At 42.6% G+C, this 20,266-nt stretch overlaps 1 protein-coding gene across 1 annotated transcript in view; it reads right to left on the bottom strand.

Moving 5' to 3' along the window:
- Positions 1-4,944: 4,944 nt before the first annotated feature.
- Positions 4,945-20,266, bottom strand: part of TBKBP1 (TBK1 binding protein 1) — a 254,032-nt gene continuing 238,710 nt past the window's right edge. The window contains exon 9 of the mRNA XM_073608092.1: positions 4,945-6,094. Within this exon, the coding sequence (XP_073464193.1) occupies positions 5,966-6,094 (129 nt within the window). The 3' untranslated portion in view covers positions 4,945-5,965. The remainder of the gene's footprint in view (positions 6,095-20,266) is intronic.

Raw genomic sequence — 20,266 nt, forward strand, 5'->3', positions numbered from 1 at the left:
TTAACGGAGACGTAAAAGAGCGCTGGCCGCTGAAGAGACACGACCCGGTTCCTTGAAGATATTCCGAAAAAGTTTCAAAAAATCAGACAGACTAGAAACCACTGGATCATTCAGTTCCCACAAAGGAGCAGCCCAGGCTAAGGCCTCGCCGGACAGAAGGGATATAATATAGGCTTCCTTCGCCCGATCGGACAGGAAGTTTTGGGGCTGGAGTTCAAAATGAATTGTGCACTGGATAAGGAACCCCCTGCAAGCCTTGGAGTCCCCAGAGAAATGGGTCGGAGCTGGCAGTTGTAATGAATGTGTGGCTGGGACTGGTGCGATAGGTGCAGCAGCAGATAGCGGTTGAGGTTGTTGAACTGGGGGTCCTAATGAGGCCTGAACCTGTTCAAAACGGGATGCCAAATCCTGTAGGAATCGCATCACCTGGGTCTGATGCGATTCCCGGGTCTCAAGTCTGTGTAAGCCCTGCAACGGATCATCTGTGGGTAGCGGCACATCAGCCGGGTCCATGGCTGATCAAACTGTCAGGTCACCTGAGACCAGGTGACAGATGCACTCCGTGGGAGTCAGGAGTGCACCGCTAAGGTAGTGGATCCTAGGACTGACTGCTGCGGATTGAACCCTGGATGGACTGCACTGCAGTCTGGCTCCAGGTCGTGGCCCCCAGGGTCTCACAGCTCACGCTCACGGTAGACTACAGGAGAAGAGGAAGGAGGCAGCAGGCTGGAACAACAAAGATAGTAAAGGGAAGCCAAATGTCAGGGCGACTATCAGACAAGGATAAACTTAACACGCCAAAGGTCAGGGTCACAAGCAGACAGGGATAATCGAGAACAGGCCAAGGTCGGTAACTGGAATCAGACGTAGGAAGCACAGCAAGTACACACGAAAGCTAACACACAATGGTTGATCAGCAAGGTTGGCTTGCAATGCCCAGGTTAATATAGTGTTCCTAATTAGAGGCCAGGGTGGAGCTATGCTGAGGGAAGATTATTTAAACAGTCAGGTGAGGGTGGCTGGCCTCTAAAGGTGAATACAGCAGAAAAGGTGAGCTGACAGACACACATTACTGCATAACCATGACACATCCCCAGAACTAGTCTTTTACACTATAAACAGACTGAAAAGAAGAATCAGGTTCCAATAGTGGTCAGCTACACCTCGCACCAAGAGAGTACCTACAACTCACACCTAGAAGTTTTAAGAATGGTCACAAAAAGGTTCCAGCCACCTTTGCATAAAAACTAAAGACTTTGGGAAATATTCCTAGAACCATTACTAGCAAATTAACAACCACTCAATCTAAGAAAGCTTATTGTGAGAACGTCTAACAGCCCCAATACTTTTTGCTGCAAAGTCTCAAATGTGTTCTGCCAAATTTAGAAAGTAATGGGTAGGAGGAAGGAGTACCCAGAGGGTACTTCTTCATATAAGATCTCAAATCTGTTATGCTTGGTATTATGTTCAAATGACCTACAGGATTTTTGGAGACAGGTCAAACTCTCTGCCAAAGAATTAACCTTTATAGACTTACAATTAACAACAAAAAAGAAAAAGAATAGACATTTTCAGAATTGTATAAAGCCTGAAGAAGGGGTTTAAGGTACCCTGAAAGGTTGAATCTTTCATAATTAAAGTTAGTCAATAAAGGGTTTTGTGAAACTCCAAACTTTCTACATAACAAAAAACATGCAAAAGCAGAGACTACCTTCACCAAAAAAATATATCATTATGATCAGTAGATCCAGAAATATGTATACTCAATATACATGCAAGATATATGCAGAACTTAACTTTTCCTATTTAAGTTCAGCTTGGCCCCATCCCTACCACTTCACAAGCCTTCCTTTGATTTTATGGGAGGCCCACAAACCAATTGGAAGTCAAAGTGGCCTCTACTTAGGCATTTTTTTCACCAAATGCTTAATTAGATTTTTCCACAAGTTTAGACAAGAGAAGTTTACTTTAAGGCCCAGTGACATCACTGAAACATGGAGAGACCAAAATGTGACAGGACTATGCATAGCATCCATTTTAAGTTCCTATTTCATTTAAAAGATTAAAAATGAATGGTTGCCATTGAATTAGGTTCTATTTTACTTTAGCTTTTTCTCAGTCAGTTGCGGAAGGTCGGAATTATCTGGAAGCCTATCGGAAACCAATTAACTTATGTTTTTGCATATTTAGAGGAGACACCTGGGTTCTGGATTAGTTCCTATAGGATCAGCTTCTGTTGAAGTATGGTATTTCTTCAGAATCTTTAGGCTAATTCAGTAAGGCAGTGTGCAATGCATAGCAAGCAAAACTATTCCAGTTTGGTCAGTTCATGCTTTTCAATGCCTTATAGAATAAAACACCCAAAAATTCTGTACAAATACTGTTTAGTAGACAAAATTTGCTTTTGTAAAAATATATACATAGACTTTAATATAGGGTTCTTGAAACATATGCCTGACTCCTCTGACTCCTGCTATGCACCCCCCCCCCCCAACTCTGGGTCAAAAAGTGCTTAGAAATGCAGCCCCTTTCTTTTCTTATCATAGCAAGCCACACACTAGGAGTGCATTTCAAAGTTTGGGGAGTGAAGCCTTAATGCCAAATCCACATGCCTATATGTACTATATAAAGTATATACTGTATATATGCAGACTGGTGTGACTAAAGCTTCTGTTTCTAATCAGATTGTGTACTATTCACAGTGATGACCAATTCTGATAGACTTGGTGCCCACCAATCTTGTCATTTGGTTAACAATAGGAGTTACATCATCCATTCCAGGCATTCCATATCCAAGGGGCAGCCTTGGTAAAATCTAGTTCTTACCAGATGGCTAGAATGACCATTTATTGCAGATAATCTGCATGCATTTTGGCACCTTTAAGTGTTGTGTACACAGGTACTTAATGTGCCCTCTTGTCTTCTTCTGCATTCAGCCATACCTTTTGGAAAGTGAGCAGAGATTTTCACAGGTATGTAGGGAAGTAGCTCATAAACAGGAAGAAAATTGATGCAAGATATATGAACTTGCTACTGGCAGTCCACTAGACAGCCACATTCAAACATGAAATACAAAGATGGCAGAAAAGAACTTGAGTTTAAGAAAGGATCCACCTCAATTTACTGAAATTGCATAGATAGACGAGCTGGGACATTTACCTCTTCGCAAGGTCAAATGATATACAAAAGTACATAAATGTATATACTTTCCTACAAATTTTGGGGCCTGAAAGACAACAATCTAATCTATACAAAATTCTAGCAGTGAACTAAAGACAATAAAACATTAATAATAGGTAAATAGGGCTAAACTAAAGCTAGCTGGTGAATAGCGGTTACAAGTTACATTGTAGATTTTAATTTGACTTCTGTTTGCACTGATCATGTGCAATATGTTACCTGTGGACCACAATTTAAACAAATCATCTCTTTGACATTATAACCCGCTATAGAACTCTCAGTAAGAGCACAGTAGTTGATTCAGCTAGATCTTGCCTACCACTGTACATGTAGGATGAGAAACTCTTTCTACAGAGAGTCATCAAGTTCAGTGATCTGATTCACATCTTAATTTTTTCTTGGTATTAGCAAAATCATACAGTCAATGCGTTTTGGTGGATCTGAGGGGCCTCACACAAAGAAACCATCTATATTATATAAAGAATGTATAAAAGATTTAAAAATCATTAGGAAGTATTGAGTAACGTGATCTTTAGTGTTGAATGGGAATGTAAGTGGTGGTGTTCTTGCCATATGGTTAGTGGCCGGAAACACTTGGGGTTAGAACGTAGAACAATAAAGGGATAAATGATAGATTGAATATTATGGAATGGAGGGGGAGCCCAAATCTGTTGAAATGCACGGCCTGGCTAATTTTGAGAATACCAATAAACAGTTAAACCAAACTGTTGAGTTTGACTCATTCAAGGTGGTCCACACCCTACATACACAGATAAAACGTGTTTGACAACCCTTCATTCTGACTTGATGTTGGGCAGCCAAGGACCAACACATGATCTCAGTACAAAATCCCCATTAAAACTATTGCAACCGTTACCGAAACATGCCCTACTCTATTATACATATGAAGAAAATTCTACTGCCTACTATTGCAGCACGTAATTAGTGGACTCAATCAAAATCACAATTTTATGACTTTGACTGCTTTGCCTCAAAATGGAATTGAAATCTCGATCACTTGTCAAATTCCCTCTTGGATGGCCAGCTTAAGTGTGAGAGATAGTGCCAGCTACGTAACTAGTCCACTGATCAGGAAAGGAGTATTAGCCACCTACTGATTGTTTGCAATAAAGAATTGTTTGCTGGATAAAGTGAACCAACTGCAAAGGAAAATGTTATCAGTAGAAAGGGTCTTAAAGTAACAGTATGGTTGATTTTTCTCTAAAGCATTGAGCTGAAACTGTCTTCTACACAGTTGGGCTAGGCTCCAACACAGAACTGTGAGCACAGACGCACAGTACTGAAACAAGTGCGTTGGTTGGAAAGAAAGACACTAATAATTATACATACTGATGGTAAATTATTAATGCTTTGCAGATGTTAACAATTTTACAGTTTTGAACAATTTGCGCTATTCTATGCTAAATCATCCATCCTTTTTTCATACTCTGTTTTTATGGTGCCATGAAGTAGGAGGTGTCACTAGAATCATATAAGAAGTCTACTATACTGACCAAAACATTACCTACGAGCGTGATACCTATGTGTGTGTTGCTCTATATCATGCATAGGCGTGCGCACAGGGTGTACCAGGTGTGTCCAGGCACACCCTAATCACCCTGTGTGGCGCAGATTCCCCGTTTAGACTCCTGATATTCCACCAAAGCCCCTTAATGGGGCTCCTAAAAAAATAGTAAAAAAAAAAAAAAGAAGAAATAAAATTGTGAAAAATAATGGATGGGGGGGGGGGGGGACTACTGACATCAGCCACTGCTTTACTGACACCAATCTCTGCCCTACTGACACTGTCCATTGCTCTACTGACACCGCCAGTATATATATACATGAACACACATGTATATGTGTTTGAGCTTTAGGGTGCACACCCTAATGCAATAGGCTGTGCAGACCTATGATATCATGTGATGTTCCTCCAAAAGCTTGTTTGTCTGTGCAGTTTTAATAAATAGAGATGAATCCTCTCTTAGGTATAAGTTGTGTTCTGCCATCGTTGCATTTAGGAGATACTTGTAGGGTTCAATCAACTTTCGGGGAATGTGCTCATGGCAGACTCCATATAGCAATTAACAGGTCCATGTCTTACATACAGTATTCAAATCCAAAACTTTCTTCAATGGCCCGCTGCACTGACAAGCTATCTAACCGTTGAGTTTATTGTGGTAGGGGTCATCTGCACATACTATAGATTACAAGCCCTATTGTTTTTTTTTACTTTTCAATTATTAGAACCCCAAAAACAGATGATAATGGCCACATTTTACAAATACAAGAAACCTGTGGTAGTACAGCTGTTGTGAACGTCAATATCTGATCATGTTATTACCCACAGGTTTGTAGAGCACGTTAGACTTACAATTCCACAGCAGCTGCAGTGGTAAAGATGCATAAATATACTCAGAACCATTCATTATAAAGTGCAATGTGTTCATTTCAGTGTGCATATGTATACCCACCCTTCGTTATTGTGTACATTAGGTGTCTAGTACTCAGCATCATTATAGTGCGCAGTGTGTTAACTGAAGTGATTGAACTCCACATCCTGCTCACCATGAGCGAGCCTGACTTTACAATGCAATGTCTTCACATTCTTAGCATATTATCATTATACTGCACTTCTTGGGTCAGTATACAGATATTCAGTATACAATATAGGTAATCATTACTAATGTATAAGTCAAATGGGTGGTTATTATAGGCGACTGCTTGGGACCCCATTGCTTGGAGCCTCTGTGTCATGGACACCAAAGTGAGTGTTGGAATGCTGTTAGATCTTGCTGTTCTCTAGATGAGAGTCAATATGTTTTATTAGGACATCATCTGGGTATCCGACAGGAAAGGCCAGTTGGCAGAGAGGACAACTCCTTACCTCGGAATCCACCGTCTCCATCAGTAACTGGAAGGAACAAAAAGGAATAGTGAAAAGCAATGCACCATGATACAGAAGTCCACTATCTTAGCCTCTCATGATCTTCATTCAGATAATAAAAGCAGTGGGGAGTAAGTGCACAAATGAACATGTTACTTTAACCACTTGACCTCCGAAGAGTTACCCCCTTCCTGCACAGGCTACTTTTTGCGATATGGTGCTGCGCTACTTTAACTGACAATTGCACGCTCATGCAATGCTGTCCATAAATTAAATGTATGTGGTTTTTTTTGCAACAAATAGAGCTTTCTTTTGGTGGTATTTGATCACCTCTGGGTTTTTTATTTTTTGCGCTAAATAGTTACATAGTTACATAGTAGGTGAGGTCGAAAAAAGACACAAGTCTATCAAGTCCAACCTATGTGTGTGATTAAGGAACAAGGAAAAATATTTTAATAGACTACTAACTCTGTGATAAAAAATATATCTTTTAATAATGTAGGATAAAAAGACGTGTGCCGTCTACACATTACACGAATACATCATACAAAAAACAAAACATCAATACAAAAATACAAATCATCATATGTACTCTCCAAAGGGTGGTGTACCCTGATACCCGACGCGTTTCCAGTATTCTGATACCTTCATCAGGGTTTGAGAGTTGAATATATCTACATATGTTTTAATTCCAATATTGCACTATGTTTCGAGCATCAGGGTCCAGTGTGTGTCAAGGAACTGACACGGAGGAGGCACGCCACGCACTGGACGCCGATACCCACAGGACACATTGAACCAGGGACTTTTGGATATTATCCGCCCGCTACGCAGCCCACATTCAAAGCTCTAGCGACAGTCTGTCCCATGTACTCTCCATTAACATTTATTGATGCTGGAAACATAGTGCATCTAAAACCTTTCATGACCGCTGTCTGGCGTCCATCTAACACTTTTTTCGGTTGAATCGCCTCTTGTGCTCCTTGAACATGGAATCATTCCAATGGAATTAAATCATATGTAAATATATTCAACTCTCAACCCCTGATGAAGGTATCAGAATACTGGAAACACGTCGGGTATCAGGGCACACCACCCTTTGGAGAGTACATATGATGATTTGTATTTTTGTATTGATGCTTTGTTTTTCGTTTGATGCATTCATGTAATGTGTAGACGGCACATGTCTTTTTATCCTACATTATTAAAAGATATATTTTTTATCACAGAGTTGGTGGTCTATTAAGGTCCCATTTAGGGGGTATTTTTCCTTGTTCCATTGCACCAGGGATGGGACCACCACACTCTACATCTGACACGGTGGAGGTCTCTCTTTTTTCTATGTGTGTGATTATATGTCAGTATTACATTGTATATCCCTGTATGTTGTGGTCGTTCAGGTGCTTATCTAATAGTTTTTTGAAACTATCGATCCCCCCCCCCGCTGAGACCACCGCCTGTGGAAGGGAATTCCACATCCTTGAACCCTCTACGTAGTTTAAGGTTAAACCTCTTTTCTTCTAATTTTAATAAGTGGCCATGAGTCTTGTTAAACTCCCTTCCGCGAAAAAGTTTTATCCCTATTGTGGGGCCACCAGTATGGTATTTGTAAATTGAAATCCTATCCCCTCTCAAGAGTCTCTTCTCCAGAGAGAATAAAACAAAAGAAGACCGACAATTTTGAAAAAAAAAACAAAACAATATTACTTTCTGCTATAAAACATATCCAATAACAAAAATGTAAAATCAAATATCTTCATAAATTTAGGCCAAAATGTATTCTGCTACATGTTTTTGGTTAAAAAAAAATCCAAATAAGCATATATTGATTGGTTTCCTGCAAAAGTTATAGCATCTATGGGATATATACTGGAATTTTTATTTTATGCATTTTTTATTTACTAGTAATGGCGGCGAGCAGCGACTTGTAGCAGGACTGTGATATTGCGGTGAACATTCTGACACTAACTGACACTTAACACTTTTTGGAATCGGTGACACTAATACTGTAATCAGTGCTAAAAATATGTACTGTCACTGTACTAATGAGACTGGCTGGAAAGGGGTTAAACAGCTAGGGTGATTAAAGGGTTAACTGTATGCCTAGCCAGTGTTTTGGTGTACTGTGTGTGTGTTGCTTTTACTAAGGGAAGTGATGGATTTTTTTTTCACTGCTTTGCAGCGAAAGAAAATCCGTCACTTCTTTGCTGACAGGACAGAGCTCTGCCTTGTTAACATAGGCAGGGCTCTTTCCTGTGTGTCTTTCAGATGATCAGCGGGTGGTCATCCATTGGCCGGCACCCACTTATTAGCTTGTGCTGTGTCTAACCACAGCACAGCCGGGTCACCAGGTCAAACCTCGGGGCTTTCACATTGGAGACACAGCAGCAGCTCTTTCAGGGCGCTTTGCAGGCGCTATTTTTAGTGAAGTGTGAAAGGGGTCTTATAATTACTTCAGCAATGAAATTGCGCTGCCTTCACCTTTGTGAGTTCCAACTACTCCTGCTGCATTGAAAAATTGACATGGGAGAATGGAAACCCATAATAAAGGCCACATCAGCTGTATAGATCTGGGAAATCAAGCACAGAGATATCATCTATAGGGTCCATTCACATGGGTAATTAGCACTTCCTGTCAATGGCAAGAATCTGCATAGTCCTGCATCTGAAATGACAGGTGTGTCCAAAGAGCTGCGTCTGCTCAACCCATACAAAGCAATGACAGGCTAATAGCGATTGCAGCTTTTTTAGATTGTTTACAGGTGTCATTCAGGTGATTTAATGTTCACAGATGTCTGTCAGGTAATTTAATGTTCACAGGTGTCTGTCGGGCAATTTATTGTTCACAGGTGTCTGTCAGGTGATTTACCATTTACAGGTGTCTGTCAGGTGATTTCTTGTTTACAGGTGTCTGTCAGGTGATTTATTGTTTACAGCTGTCTGTCAGGTAATTTAATGTTCACAGGTGTCTGTCAGTTGGTTTACTGTTCACAGGTGTCTGTCAAGTAATTTATTATTTACAGGTGTCTGTCAGGTAATTTAATGTTCACAGGTGTCTGTCAGGTAATTTAATGTTCACAGGTGTCTGTCAGGTGGTTTACTGTTCACAGATGTCTGTCGGGTAATGTATTGTTTACAGGTGTCTGTCAGGTGATTTCTTGTTTACAGGTGTCTGTCAGGTGATTTACTGTTCACAGATGTCTGTCAGGTAATGTATTGTTTATAGGTGTCTGTCAGGTAATTTATTGTTTACAGGTGTCTGTCACGTGATTTATTGTTTGCAGGTGTCTGTCACGTGATTTCTTGTTTACAGGTGTCTGTCATGTGATTTATTGTTTACAGGTGTCTGTCAGGTGATTTAATGTTCACAGGTGTCTGTCAGGTGATTTACTGTTCACAGGTGTCTGTCAGGTGATTTATTGTTTACAGGTGTCTGTCAGGTGATTTAATGTTCACAGGTGTCTGTCAGGTGATTTACTGTTCACAGGTGTCTGTCAGGTGATTTATTGTTTACAGGTGTCTGTCAGGTAATTTAATGTTCACAGGTGTGTGTCAGGTAATTAAGGCTGCATTCACACCTGAGCATTTTCAGCTCATAAAATGCCCCTAAAACACCCAAAAACGCCCCAAAAAACTGCTGAAAAACACCCAACAAGCACAATCCCATTTATTTCAATGGCACAATCTCAATTGTTCAGGTCACCATTGTAAAAGGCAGAAAAATGTCTGTAATCTGCCCCTGTGTTCTTTTTTGAGCTTAGGCCGTTTTTCAGGAATTTTGCTTCAGGTGACAAAACGCTCAGATGTGAACAGGTGCCATTGAAATGAATGGGATTTTGCTTGTTGGGCGTTTTACAGGCGTTTTTTCTGGAGTTTTACAAGCATTTTATGAGCTGAAAACGCTCAGGTGTGAATGCAGCCTTTATGTTCACAGGTGTCTGTCAGGTAATTTAATGTTCACAGAGGACTGTCAGGTGATTTAATGTTTACAGGTGTCTGTCAGGTGATTTAACCGCTTAAGGACCAAGCCTCGTTTTGAGATTTGGTGTTTACACTCTTTCCTGACCTGCGGGGCTGTGTGCTCAGATAAGGGTCTTGTATGGATTTTGGGGGGGACCCCCACGCCATTTTTTAAGCGTGGGGGTTCCCCTTAAAATCCATACCAGACCGAAGGGCCTGGCATGCTCTTGGAGGGGGAAACCATGCCGTTTTTTTTTACACTTTGCGTGGTGTTCCCCTTCAAGATCATCAGAGCACAAGTCGCATGCCAAAGTCGGATTAGTTAAGACAGCGATCCGCCTTTGATCCGACTGTAGTGATATTCAATGGACTGAAGTAGGATCAAAGTCGGACCAAAGTAGTGCAGGGACTACTTTGAAGTCGACATGACTTGAATTTGTACTAATATGAATGGTTGTCATTGGAAATCATGGGGAACGTCTTGTCATGCGACTTTGCAGTCCCAAGTCGCAGGACAAGACGTACAAGTGTGAAAGGGGCCTCAGGGTGCTCTAAACTTTAAAGTGGAGATAATAAAAAAGTGGCCCTATCAGTCAGTGGTGGCCCATCCATTAGGGGCACCCGGGCCCCGCCCCCTCTGTCCATGCCACCCCTTATATGTATAATAAATAGATTCATGCATAGCATTACATCTATCCACGGCCGCTGCTGCCACCATCTATTCGTGCATCCTTTCAGGACACCTAAATTACAGCTGCGGGGGTGTTTTTTTTTTAAGCACTTGATTAGAGCCATAGGCTCTAATAGGCTTCAAACTATGGTGGGCTTGTGGTGCAGAGCATTGCGCCATGAGCCCACCCAGGTGTTACAACAGCGAAAAATATTCACTGTTGAAACACTGATCCTCAATCAGGACAATCAGAAGCGGGTGTGAGACCTGCTTTTCGATTGGTCAAAAAGAGAGGACTCCCGATTGTGAGGAAGAGGGAGGAAACGGAAGCCACCGCCGTCGTGATGACCCGTTGAGAGCAGGGGAACGGGGGGAGGCCACCACTGTGATGACATGTGGAGAGCAGAGAAACTGGAGGCCACCGCCGTGATGACCAGTGGAGAGCAGGGGAACGGGAGGCCGCCGCCGTGATGACCGGTGGAGAGCAGGGGAATGGGAGGCCACCACCGTGATGACCAGTGGAGAGCAGGGGAATGGGGGGAGGCTGCCGCTGTGATGACACGTTGAGAGCAGAGGAACGGGAGGCAGCCACTGTGATGACCAGTGGAGAGCAGAGGAACAGGGGGAGGCTGCCGCTGTGATGACCAGTGGAGAGCAGGGGAACGGGGGGAGGCTGCCGCTGTGATGACCAGTGGAGAGCAGGGGAATGGGGGGAGGCTGCCGCTGTGATGACACGTTGAGAGCAGAGGAATGGGAGGCCGCCGCCGTGATGACTAATGGAGAGCAGGGGAATGGGGGGAGGCCGCCGCTGTGATGACACGTTGAGAGCAGAGGAATGGGAGGCCGCCGCCGTGATGACCAGTGGAGAGCAGGGGAATGGGGGGAGGCCGCCGCTGTGATGACACGTTGAGAGCAGGGGAACGGGAGGCAGCCGCTGTGATGACCAGTGGAGAGCAGGGGAACGGGAGGCAGCCGCCGAGCAGGGAAAGCTGCTGGTGAAGCGAAAGGGGTAAGTGCTACCGACTGACCTATCGGGGAGTGGGGGGTGGGGTATGTGCTGGTGGCATACTGTTTGCATACTGTACTGCTATCGGTCGTGCTAAAAAATTGAAAGGCCGTTTCTCTGCAATGGAAGCTCCTATACTTAACACACCAATGGCCTGTGTCCCTACCAATCACTGTGTTGAACTTCTGCGACCTCCACCAAATGTCACATCTTTAGACACTTTCATGAGTGTTGGACTTTAATTTTATTTAGCAACTGACAGGTTCTCTTTAAGCACCACCATACTAGTACCAAATACATGTACTGATATGGGAATAAAAACAGTTTGAAACTAATTATGCATCGCATACTAGCCCATTATGTGGCACTTACCTGCAATCATAGCCCACGCTGTCCCCTCTGGTGGAAGCATCCATCTTCGCCCCTTTTCCTTTCTGGGGCCGCAGACTCCGGCTCTGTGACTAGCTGGAGCCACATGATGTCACTCCCGTGAATGTGCGTGAGAGCCGTCAGTCACAGCACATATGAGTGAAGAAACGGCACAGAGGTCAGCTTCTTCACAGCACATGCGCCAATGTCATTATCAGCGCACTACAAGGTAAATCTCTCCTAAACGGCGCATGTTAGGAGATGTTTCTACTACCTATAGGTAAGTCTTTTTCTAGGCTTACCTGTAGGCAAAAGTGATGCAGGAGGGTTTACGACTACTTTAAGAAGTAGGCGATTGCTTCAGTAGTTGCCAGCTGGAAACTGGTAACATCAGAGATTAAAGCAGTATTAAACCCATAACCAAAAATGTAATATATTGCAGTTTACCAATTCTTAGATGTGGTGGCTGCATTACTTTTCTTTTATTAGGCTTTTACCCTCTGGTGATCAGGCCAGGAACACACCTCCTGTATTAGAGTGCCCCTACTCTGGAAGAATGAGCACAGGGGACACAGCAGACAGCAGCATTGTCAATCTGGGCGATAAGGAGTGTTAAATGTACTAGCAGATTTAAATACGCTAACAAATTTAAGCCAAATTCCAGCTCACACTTTATGATCAGTTACATCAAACAGTTTTTTTTTCCTTTTGGGATAAAGGTTTTACATGAATAAATAAAAGCTGATCATTGTAGGCACCACTGCCAGTGTTAAATGATTAGTCTCATCCTTGTAAACTGATAAATTTGAAAAACAACAAACTTAACATCCGGATCGCCAGATGAAAATAGAAGAAAGAATACCTAAAAAAGAAAACTAATGCAGCCCTCACATCTAAGAATGGGTAAGCTGCAATATAATGCATGTTTGCATTTTGGGTTTAATACTGTTTTGATGTACCTAATGGCAGCACACCATTGAATCTTCAAATAACATCCAAAAATTGTTTTCAAAGCAATCACTTTACAGAAGAAGAGTGCAGTGTTTTAGGGCCAGGCAGGACCCCTTTGTCAGGCATGGGATGACCTGAAAAAAGGGTCCTGCCTGGCCCTGAAACACTGCACTCTTCCACTGTGATGTGATCACTTTGATTACAACTTCTGGAAGCTATTTGAAGATGCCTGGTGTGCTGAGAATATTTACATTAATTGGTTTAATTTTGAGGGGCAGGTTTAGGTTAAGTTAGTTCCAAGATTACATTTAGGTAAGTGTTAGGGTTGGGTTAAAGTGGAACTAAACCCATCAATTTAACGGGTTAAAATAAAACCATGCTGGGAATGCTAATTTTCACATTTGCTTGTGTTCTCAACCGAACTGTCAAATCATCAAATGGCTGGAGTTATAAGTGATCATGTGCAGCACCATGGCAGTTGCTAATCCAACAAAGTATAAAATGGCAGCATTCTTGGCTGAAAAGGATAGCAGGGTTTACTTCCACTTTAACCAGTTGTCGACCCCCGCACGCCGATGTACGTCGGCAGAATGGCACGGGCAGGCATAAGGGCTTACCTGTACGTCCCTGCCTCCCAGCAGGCGGGGGGTCCGACGCCCCCCTCCCGGTGCCTGTGGTGGTCGGATTCCTTACGGGAGAAAATAATTAACCGTGGAGGACACAGCCAGGTAATAGCACCAATCCCCAAGTAGGCATAGAAATCAACTGAAAAAGGGGGTGGGGATTTTGAAGGTGCAAGATAACATCAAATGTATTCAATAAAAAATATTTTATTTCTTGTCTTGAATAGCAAAACAGAAAATATACATAAAACCAAGGAACACAGGCATGTACAGTACTATTGTCGAGATGTTAAAACGGGACAGCATAAAAAACCCGACATGTTTCGCCCATAGATTGGGCTTCTTCAGGGGAGCTGTCTTTGCGGAGGTACAGGCCTTCTGAAATCGACAAACATACAAATAATGATAATTAAACACTGAGCGTTTAATTATCAAAACCTTTAAAAATGTATACTTACCTATTTATTGGTAGTCTGACACTTATTATTATTTGTATATGTTGTTTGTATGTTTGTCGATTTCAGAAGGCCTGTACCTCCGCAAAGACAGCTCCCCTGAAGAAGCCCGATCTATGGGCGAAACATGTCGGGTTTTTTATGCTGTCCCGTTTTAACATCTTGACAATAGTACTGTACATGCCTGTGTCCTTTGGTTTTATGTATATTTTCTGTTTTGCTATTCAAGACAAGAAATAAAATATTTTTTTATTGAATACATTTGATGTTATCTTGCACCTTCAAAATCCCCACCCCCTTTTTCCGTTGATTTCGTTACAGGAGCGATCGGTGCTGAGAGGGAGGCCACCGATTCATGGCCACCCCCTCGTGATCGCTTCTGACGAATGGAATGCTTCCTCTGCTTCTGTAATGTAAACAGAAGCAGAGGAAGTGATGTCATCTCTTCTAGTGTCGGTCTTTTCATTCCGGTGTCTTGCCGAGAAAGTTCCCCCGGCGGATAAGGACCACCCTGTACTGCGCATGCGCTGCACTTGCGCAGTACGAACGACTACAGAGCCGCCGAAAATTGCCGAAGAAGAACAGCTGATTGTCAGCTCTATACGGTGCCTGCGCACTACATTTTAACCTAAGTCCATGTTAAAGCCCCACCATCCAAGTGGACATAGAGTTAGAATATTAAAATGCCGAGCACAGCAAGGCCATGCCCGAAGTGTGGCGAGCGTAGCGATCCCGCGGTGGGCCTGTTACAAAGTGTTTTTTGTTTTTTTTTCACAGGAAATTTTTTATTAAACAAATCAGCATTACAGTACAAGAACTTAGTACAGTCATTATGGTAAGAATAATGACAGTTGGAGATAAAAATTTGCGGTAAAGTGTTTTTTTTTACTATAGTCTTGGCACGCAGGCGTTGACTCAGGAGTTCAGCTTCGGCTCTTTTCGGTGGCTCCCTTGTTGTTCCTACTGCGCAAGCGCTGCGACTGCGCACTACAGGGGGGTCATTATCCGCCGAGGGGAACTTTCTCAGCAAAACACCGGCACCGAGGAGAGAAGACATCAAGTAAGTTTGCACCAACACTACACATACAGTAGAACACGCAGGCACACAAATCACCCCCGATCACCCCCCCGATCACCCCCCCTGCACCCCCTGTCACAGTGACACTAATAGCATTTTTTTTATTTTTACTGATTACTGCATTGGTGTCATTTGTGACTGTTATAAGTGGTAGGGCAATTAGTGGTAGGCCCCTTTAGGTCTAGGGTACCCCCCTAATAAAGGTTTAACCCCTTGATCACCCCCCGTCGCCAGTGTCACTAAGCAATCTTTTTTCTGATCGCTGCATTAGTGTCACTGGTGACGCTAGTTAGCCAGGTAAGTATTTAGGTTCATCGTCAGCTTTTTATAGCGTCAGGGACCCCATATACTACCTAATAAAGGTTTTAACCCCCTGATTGCCCCCTAGTTAACCCTTTCACCAGTGATCACCGTATAAGTGTTACGGGTGACGCTGGTTAGTTAGTTTGTTTGTTTTTTATACCCGACGTTTATTACCCAATAAAGGTTTAACCTCCTGATCGCCTGGCGGTGATATAAGTTAGGTTTTAGGGTCAGATAAGGTCTGTGTCGCCCCAGGCAGCGTCAGGTTAGTGGCAGTACCGCTAACACCCACGCACGCAGCATACACCTCCCATAGTGGTATAGTATCTGAACGGATCAATATCTGATCCGATCAGATCTATACTAGCGTCCCCAGCAGTTTAGGGTTCCCAAAAACGCAGTGTTAGCGGGATCAGCCCAGATACCTGAGATGTGTCTAGTCCATGGAATATTTTATATTTTGACACAAGTTGCGGGAAAAAGACAATTTATTTATTTATTTATTTTTAACAAAGTAGTCACTAAATGATATATTGCTCAAACATGCCATGGACATATGTGGAATTACACCCCAAAATAAATTCTGCTACTTCTCCCGAGTACGGCGATACCACATGTGTGAGACTTTTTGGGAGCCTAATCGCGTACGGGGCCCCGAAAATCAATCACCGCCTTCAGGCTTTCTAAGGGTGTAAATTTTTGATTTCACTCCTCACTACCTATCACAGTTTCGGAGGCCATGGAATGCCCAGATAGCACAACCCCCCCCCCCAAATGACCCTATTTTGGAAAGTAGACATCCCAAGCTATTTGCTGGGAGGTATAGTGAGTATTTTGCAGATCTCGCTTTTTGTCACAAAGTTTTGAAAATTGAAAAAAGAAAAAAAAAAAAAACATTTTTTTCTTTCTTCATTTTCATTGGGGGAGGTTGTGCCATCTTGGCATTTTATGGCCTTCTAAACTGTGATAGGTAGTGAGGAGTGGTATCCCCGTACTCAGGAGAAGCAGCAGAATTTATTTTGGGGTGTAATTCCACATATGCCCATGGCATGTGTGAGCAATATATCATTTACTGACAACTTTGTGCAAAAAAAAAAAAAAAAAAACAGTTTGTCGTTTCCCTGCAACTTGTGGCAAAATATAAAAAATTCCATGGACTCGACATGCCTCTCAGCAAATATCTTGGGGTGTCTACTTTCCAAAATGGGGTCATTTGGGGGTTTTGTGCCATCTTGGCATTTTATGGCCTTCAAAACTGTGATGGGTAGTGAGGAGTGAAATCAAAAATTTACGCCCTTAGAAATCCTGAAGGCGGTGATTGGATTTCGGGGCCCCGTACGCGGTTAGGCTCCCAAAAAGTCTCACATATGTGGTATCCCCGTACTCAGGAGAAGTAGCAGAATTTATTTTGGGGTGTAATTCCACATATGCTCATGGCATGTGTGAGCAATATATCATTAAGTGACAACTTTGTGCAAAAAAAAAAGGTTTGTCATTTTCCCGCAACTTGTGGCAAAATATAAAATATGCCATGGACTCATCATGTTGCTCAGCACATAGCTTGGGGTGTCTACTTTCCAAAATGGGGTCATTTGGGGGTTTTGTACCATCTGGGCATTTTATGGCCTTCAAAGCTGTGATAGATAGTGAGGAGTAAAATCAAAAATTTACGCCCTTAGAAATCCTGAAGGCGGTGGTTTTCGGGCCCCGTACGCAGCTAGGCTCCCAAAAAGACCCACACATGTGGTATCCCCGTACTCAGGAGAAGCAGCTAAATGTATTTTGGGGTGTAATTCCACATATAACCATGGCATGTGTGAGCAATATATCATTTAGTGACAACTTTTTGGTAAAAAAATTTTTTTGGTCATTATTCAATCACTTGGGACAAAATAATAAAATATTCAATGGGCTCAACATGCCTCTCAGCAATTTCCTTAAGGTGTCTACTTTCCAAAATGGGATTAATTTGGGGGGGTTTGTACTGCCCTGCCATTTTAGCACCTCAAGAAATGACATAGGCAGTCATAAACTAAAGCCTGCGTAAATTCCAGAAAATGTACCCTAGTTTGTAGACGCTATAACTTTTGCGCAAACCAATAAATATACGCTTATTGACTTATTTTTTTACCAAAGACATGTGGCTGAAAACATTTTGGCCTAAATGTATGACTAAAATTGAGTTTATTGGATTTTACATATAAAAAAAAAGTAGAAATTATCATTTTTTTTCAAAATTTTCGTTCTTTTTCCATTTATATCGCAAAAAATAAAAATCGCAGAGGCAATCAAATAGTATCAAAAGAAACCTCTATTTGTGGGAAAAAAAGGACGCAAATTTCGTTTGGGTACAACATGCATGACCGTGCAATTACCAGTTAAAGCAGCGCAGTGCCAAATTGTAAAAAGTGCTCTGGTCTTTGGCCAGTCAAATGGTCCGGGGCTGAAGTGGTTAAAGTAAATCTGTCACAAGAAAAATATGGAGATCATACTTACCTTGTTATTAGTGGGATAGCTATTTGTGTCTTTTGCACATGTCCTATCTGTCCAAGGCCTAACTTGGTGTTCCTGTGTCCTAAATGGCTAAATTTAAATAGTGTGTTAAGGAGATATTGTCACCTGCACATTCAAGGCAAGGTGACAGTTCTTCCAAAGGGCCCAGTCCCCCGGCAAGGTGTACTTATCAGTCCATAATTGGATTGTTTGCCACCCCCCCCCCAAAAAAAAAAAAATATATATATATATATATACCACCAGCCACCACTGGTGTTGAGTGGCTTATTGTTCATTCACAAACTGAAGCATAACAAAGAACAGTTTACTATGCTTCATTTATGAATGAACACAATGAGTGATTGGTTCACTGTGTTTATTCAGAAAAGGAAGGCGCTCGTAAATGACATATATACTAGCCCCTTCCCGCACTTCCCATCCTGAAACATCCCCTGCAGCAGCTGGGGGTAGAAGAGAGGAGGAAAGCCAGCAGCACTGCGGGGTGGGGAGGCCCACACGGGGGGGGGGGGGGAGCCCCTGTGCATGCCTGTGTTACACAATGAATGGGGCACACTGAGAAGAATCCTGACTGCTAGTTTGTTATACTGTTCTGACCACAGCACTGGGTACATGATGTTGAATGTTACACAGCCCCGATTGCTGCACTCTATATGCTACATATTCCTGACCCCTACACTCTCTTTGCTGTGTTGCACTATACATAGTTCTGATTATTACTCCACTCCATATGTTAAAGTGATATTAAAGGCTAGGACAGTGTTTCTCAACCTTTTTTTTCATTCAAGGCACCCTTTAAAATTATGGACAATCTTGAGGCACCCTTTAACCCTTTCATGACTAAGCCTATTTTTGAAATGTGGTGTTTACAAGTTAAAATCCCTATTTTTTGCTAGAAAATTACTTAGAGTTCCCAAACATTATATATAATTTTTCTAGCAGAGAATCTAGAGAATAAAATGGAGATTGTTGCAATATTTTATATCACACGGTATTTGTGTAGCGGTGTTTTAAACGCAAATTTTTGGAAAAGGGACAATTTCATGAATTTTAAAAACTCCAAACAGTAAAGTTACCCCAATTTTTTTGTATAATGTGAAAGATGATGTTACGCCGAGTAAATAGATACCAAACATGTCACCCTCTATAATTGCACGCACTCGAGGAATGGCGAGAAACTACGGTACCTACGAATTTCCATAAGCAACGCTTTAAATTTTTTTTACGGTTACCAGGTTAGAGTTACAGAGGAGGTCTAGGGCTAGAATTATTGCTCTCGCTCTGACAATCGCGGCGATACCTCACATGTGTGATTTGAACACCGTTTACATATGTGGGCGCGACTTCCGTATGCCTTTTCTTCGCTGCGCGAGCTCGCGGGGACGGGGACGCTTTAAAAAAAAAATTTTTTTTTTATTTATTTTATTTTTTTTATACTTGTAAATTGTGTTTAAAAAAAACATTTTTTTTAAAAAAATTTTATTGCTGTCACAAGGAATGTAAACATCCCTTGTGACAGTAATAGGTGGTGACAGGTACTCTTTATGGAGGGATCGGGGGTCTAAAAGACCCCGATCCCTCCTTTGCACTTCACAGTATTCAGATCGCCAAAAACGGCGATTCTGAATACTGTAGATTTTTTTAAAACCGGCACCATTGGCAGCCGAGTAAACGGGAAGTGACGTCATGACGTCGCTTCCGCGTTTACATTGAGAAGGCTGGAACGAAGCCGCCCACAGCTTCGTTCCAGCCCGCCCCCAGCCGCCGAAGGCGGCCGATTGGACACCAGGCTTCCCGATCGCACGGGAGGCCCGGTAAGAGCGGCGGGAGGTGGCGGGAGGGGGGGATGTCCCCTCCCGCTCCTCCGGAATAACAGCCGAGCGGCTTTTAGGCGCATCGGTTGTTATAATCGGATAGCTGATCGCCGCAGGCATCATCCCGGTATAACCCCGGAAAGCCGAGTACGCAGATGTGCGTACGGTCGGTGGGAAGGGGTTAAAATGATGGACAGCCTTGGGGCAATCCATTCTAAAATGTAAAAAACTATTCTAATAGCTTTACATAATGCAGCAACATCCATCCATGTAGGACACCCAACATTAGAGGGGATTTATTCTTCCAAAGCAAATACACTTTTGCACACTGGTACTGACTAGTATTCCAATGTTTCTCTTATCCCTCAATTTCTCTCCATCAGTCAGCTAACCACTTCAGCCCCGGACCATTTGGCTGGCCAAAGACCAGAGCACTTTTTGCGATTCGGCACTGCGTCG

Source organism: Aquarana catesbeiana, linkage group LG12, assembly GCF_042186555.1.
Source record: "Aquarana catesbeiana isolate 2022-GZ linkage group LG12, ASM4218655v1, whole genome shotgun sequence".
Taxonomy (NCBI): domain Eukaryota; kingdom Metazoa; phylum Chordata; class Amphibia; order Anura; family Ranidae; genus Aquarana; species Aquarana catesbeiana.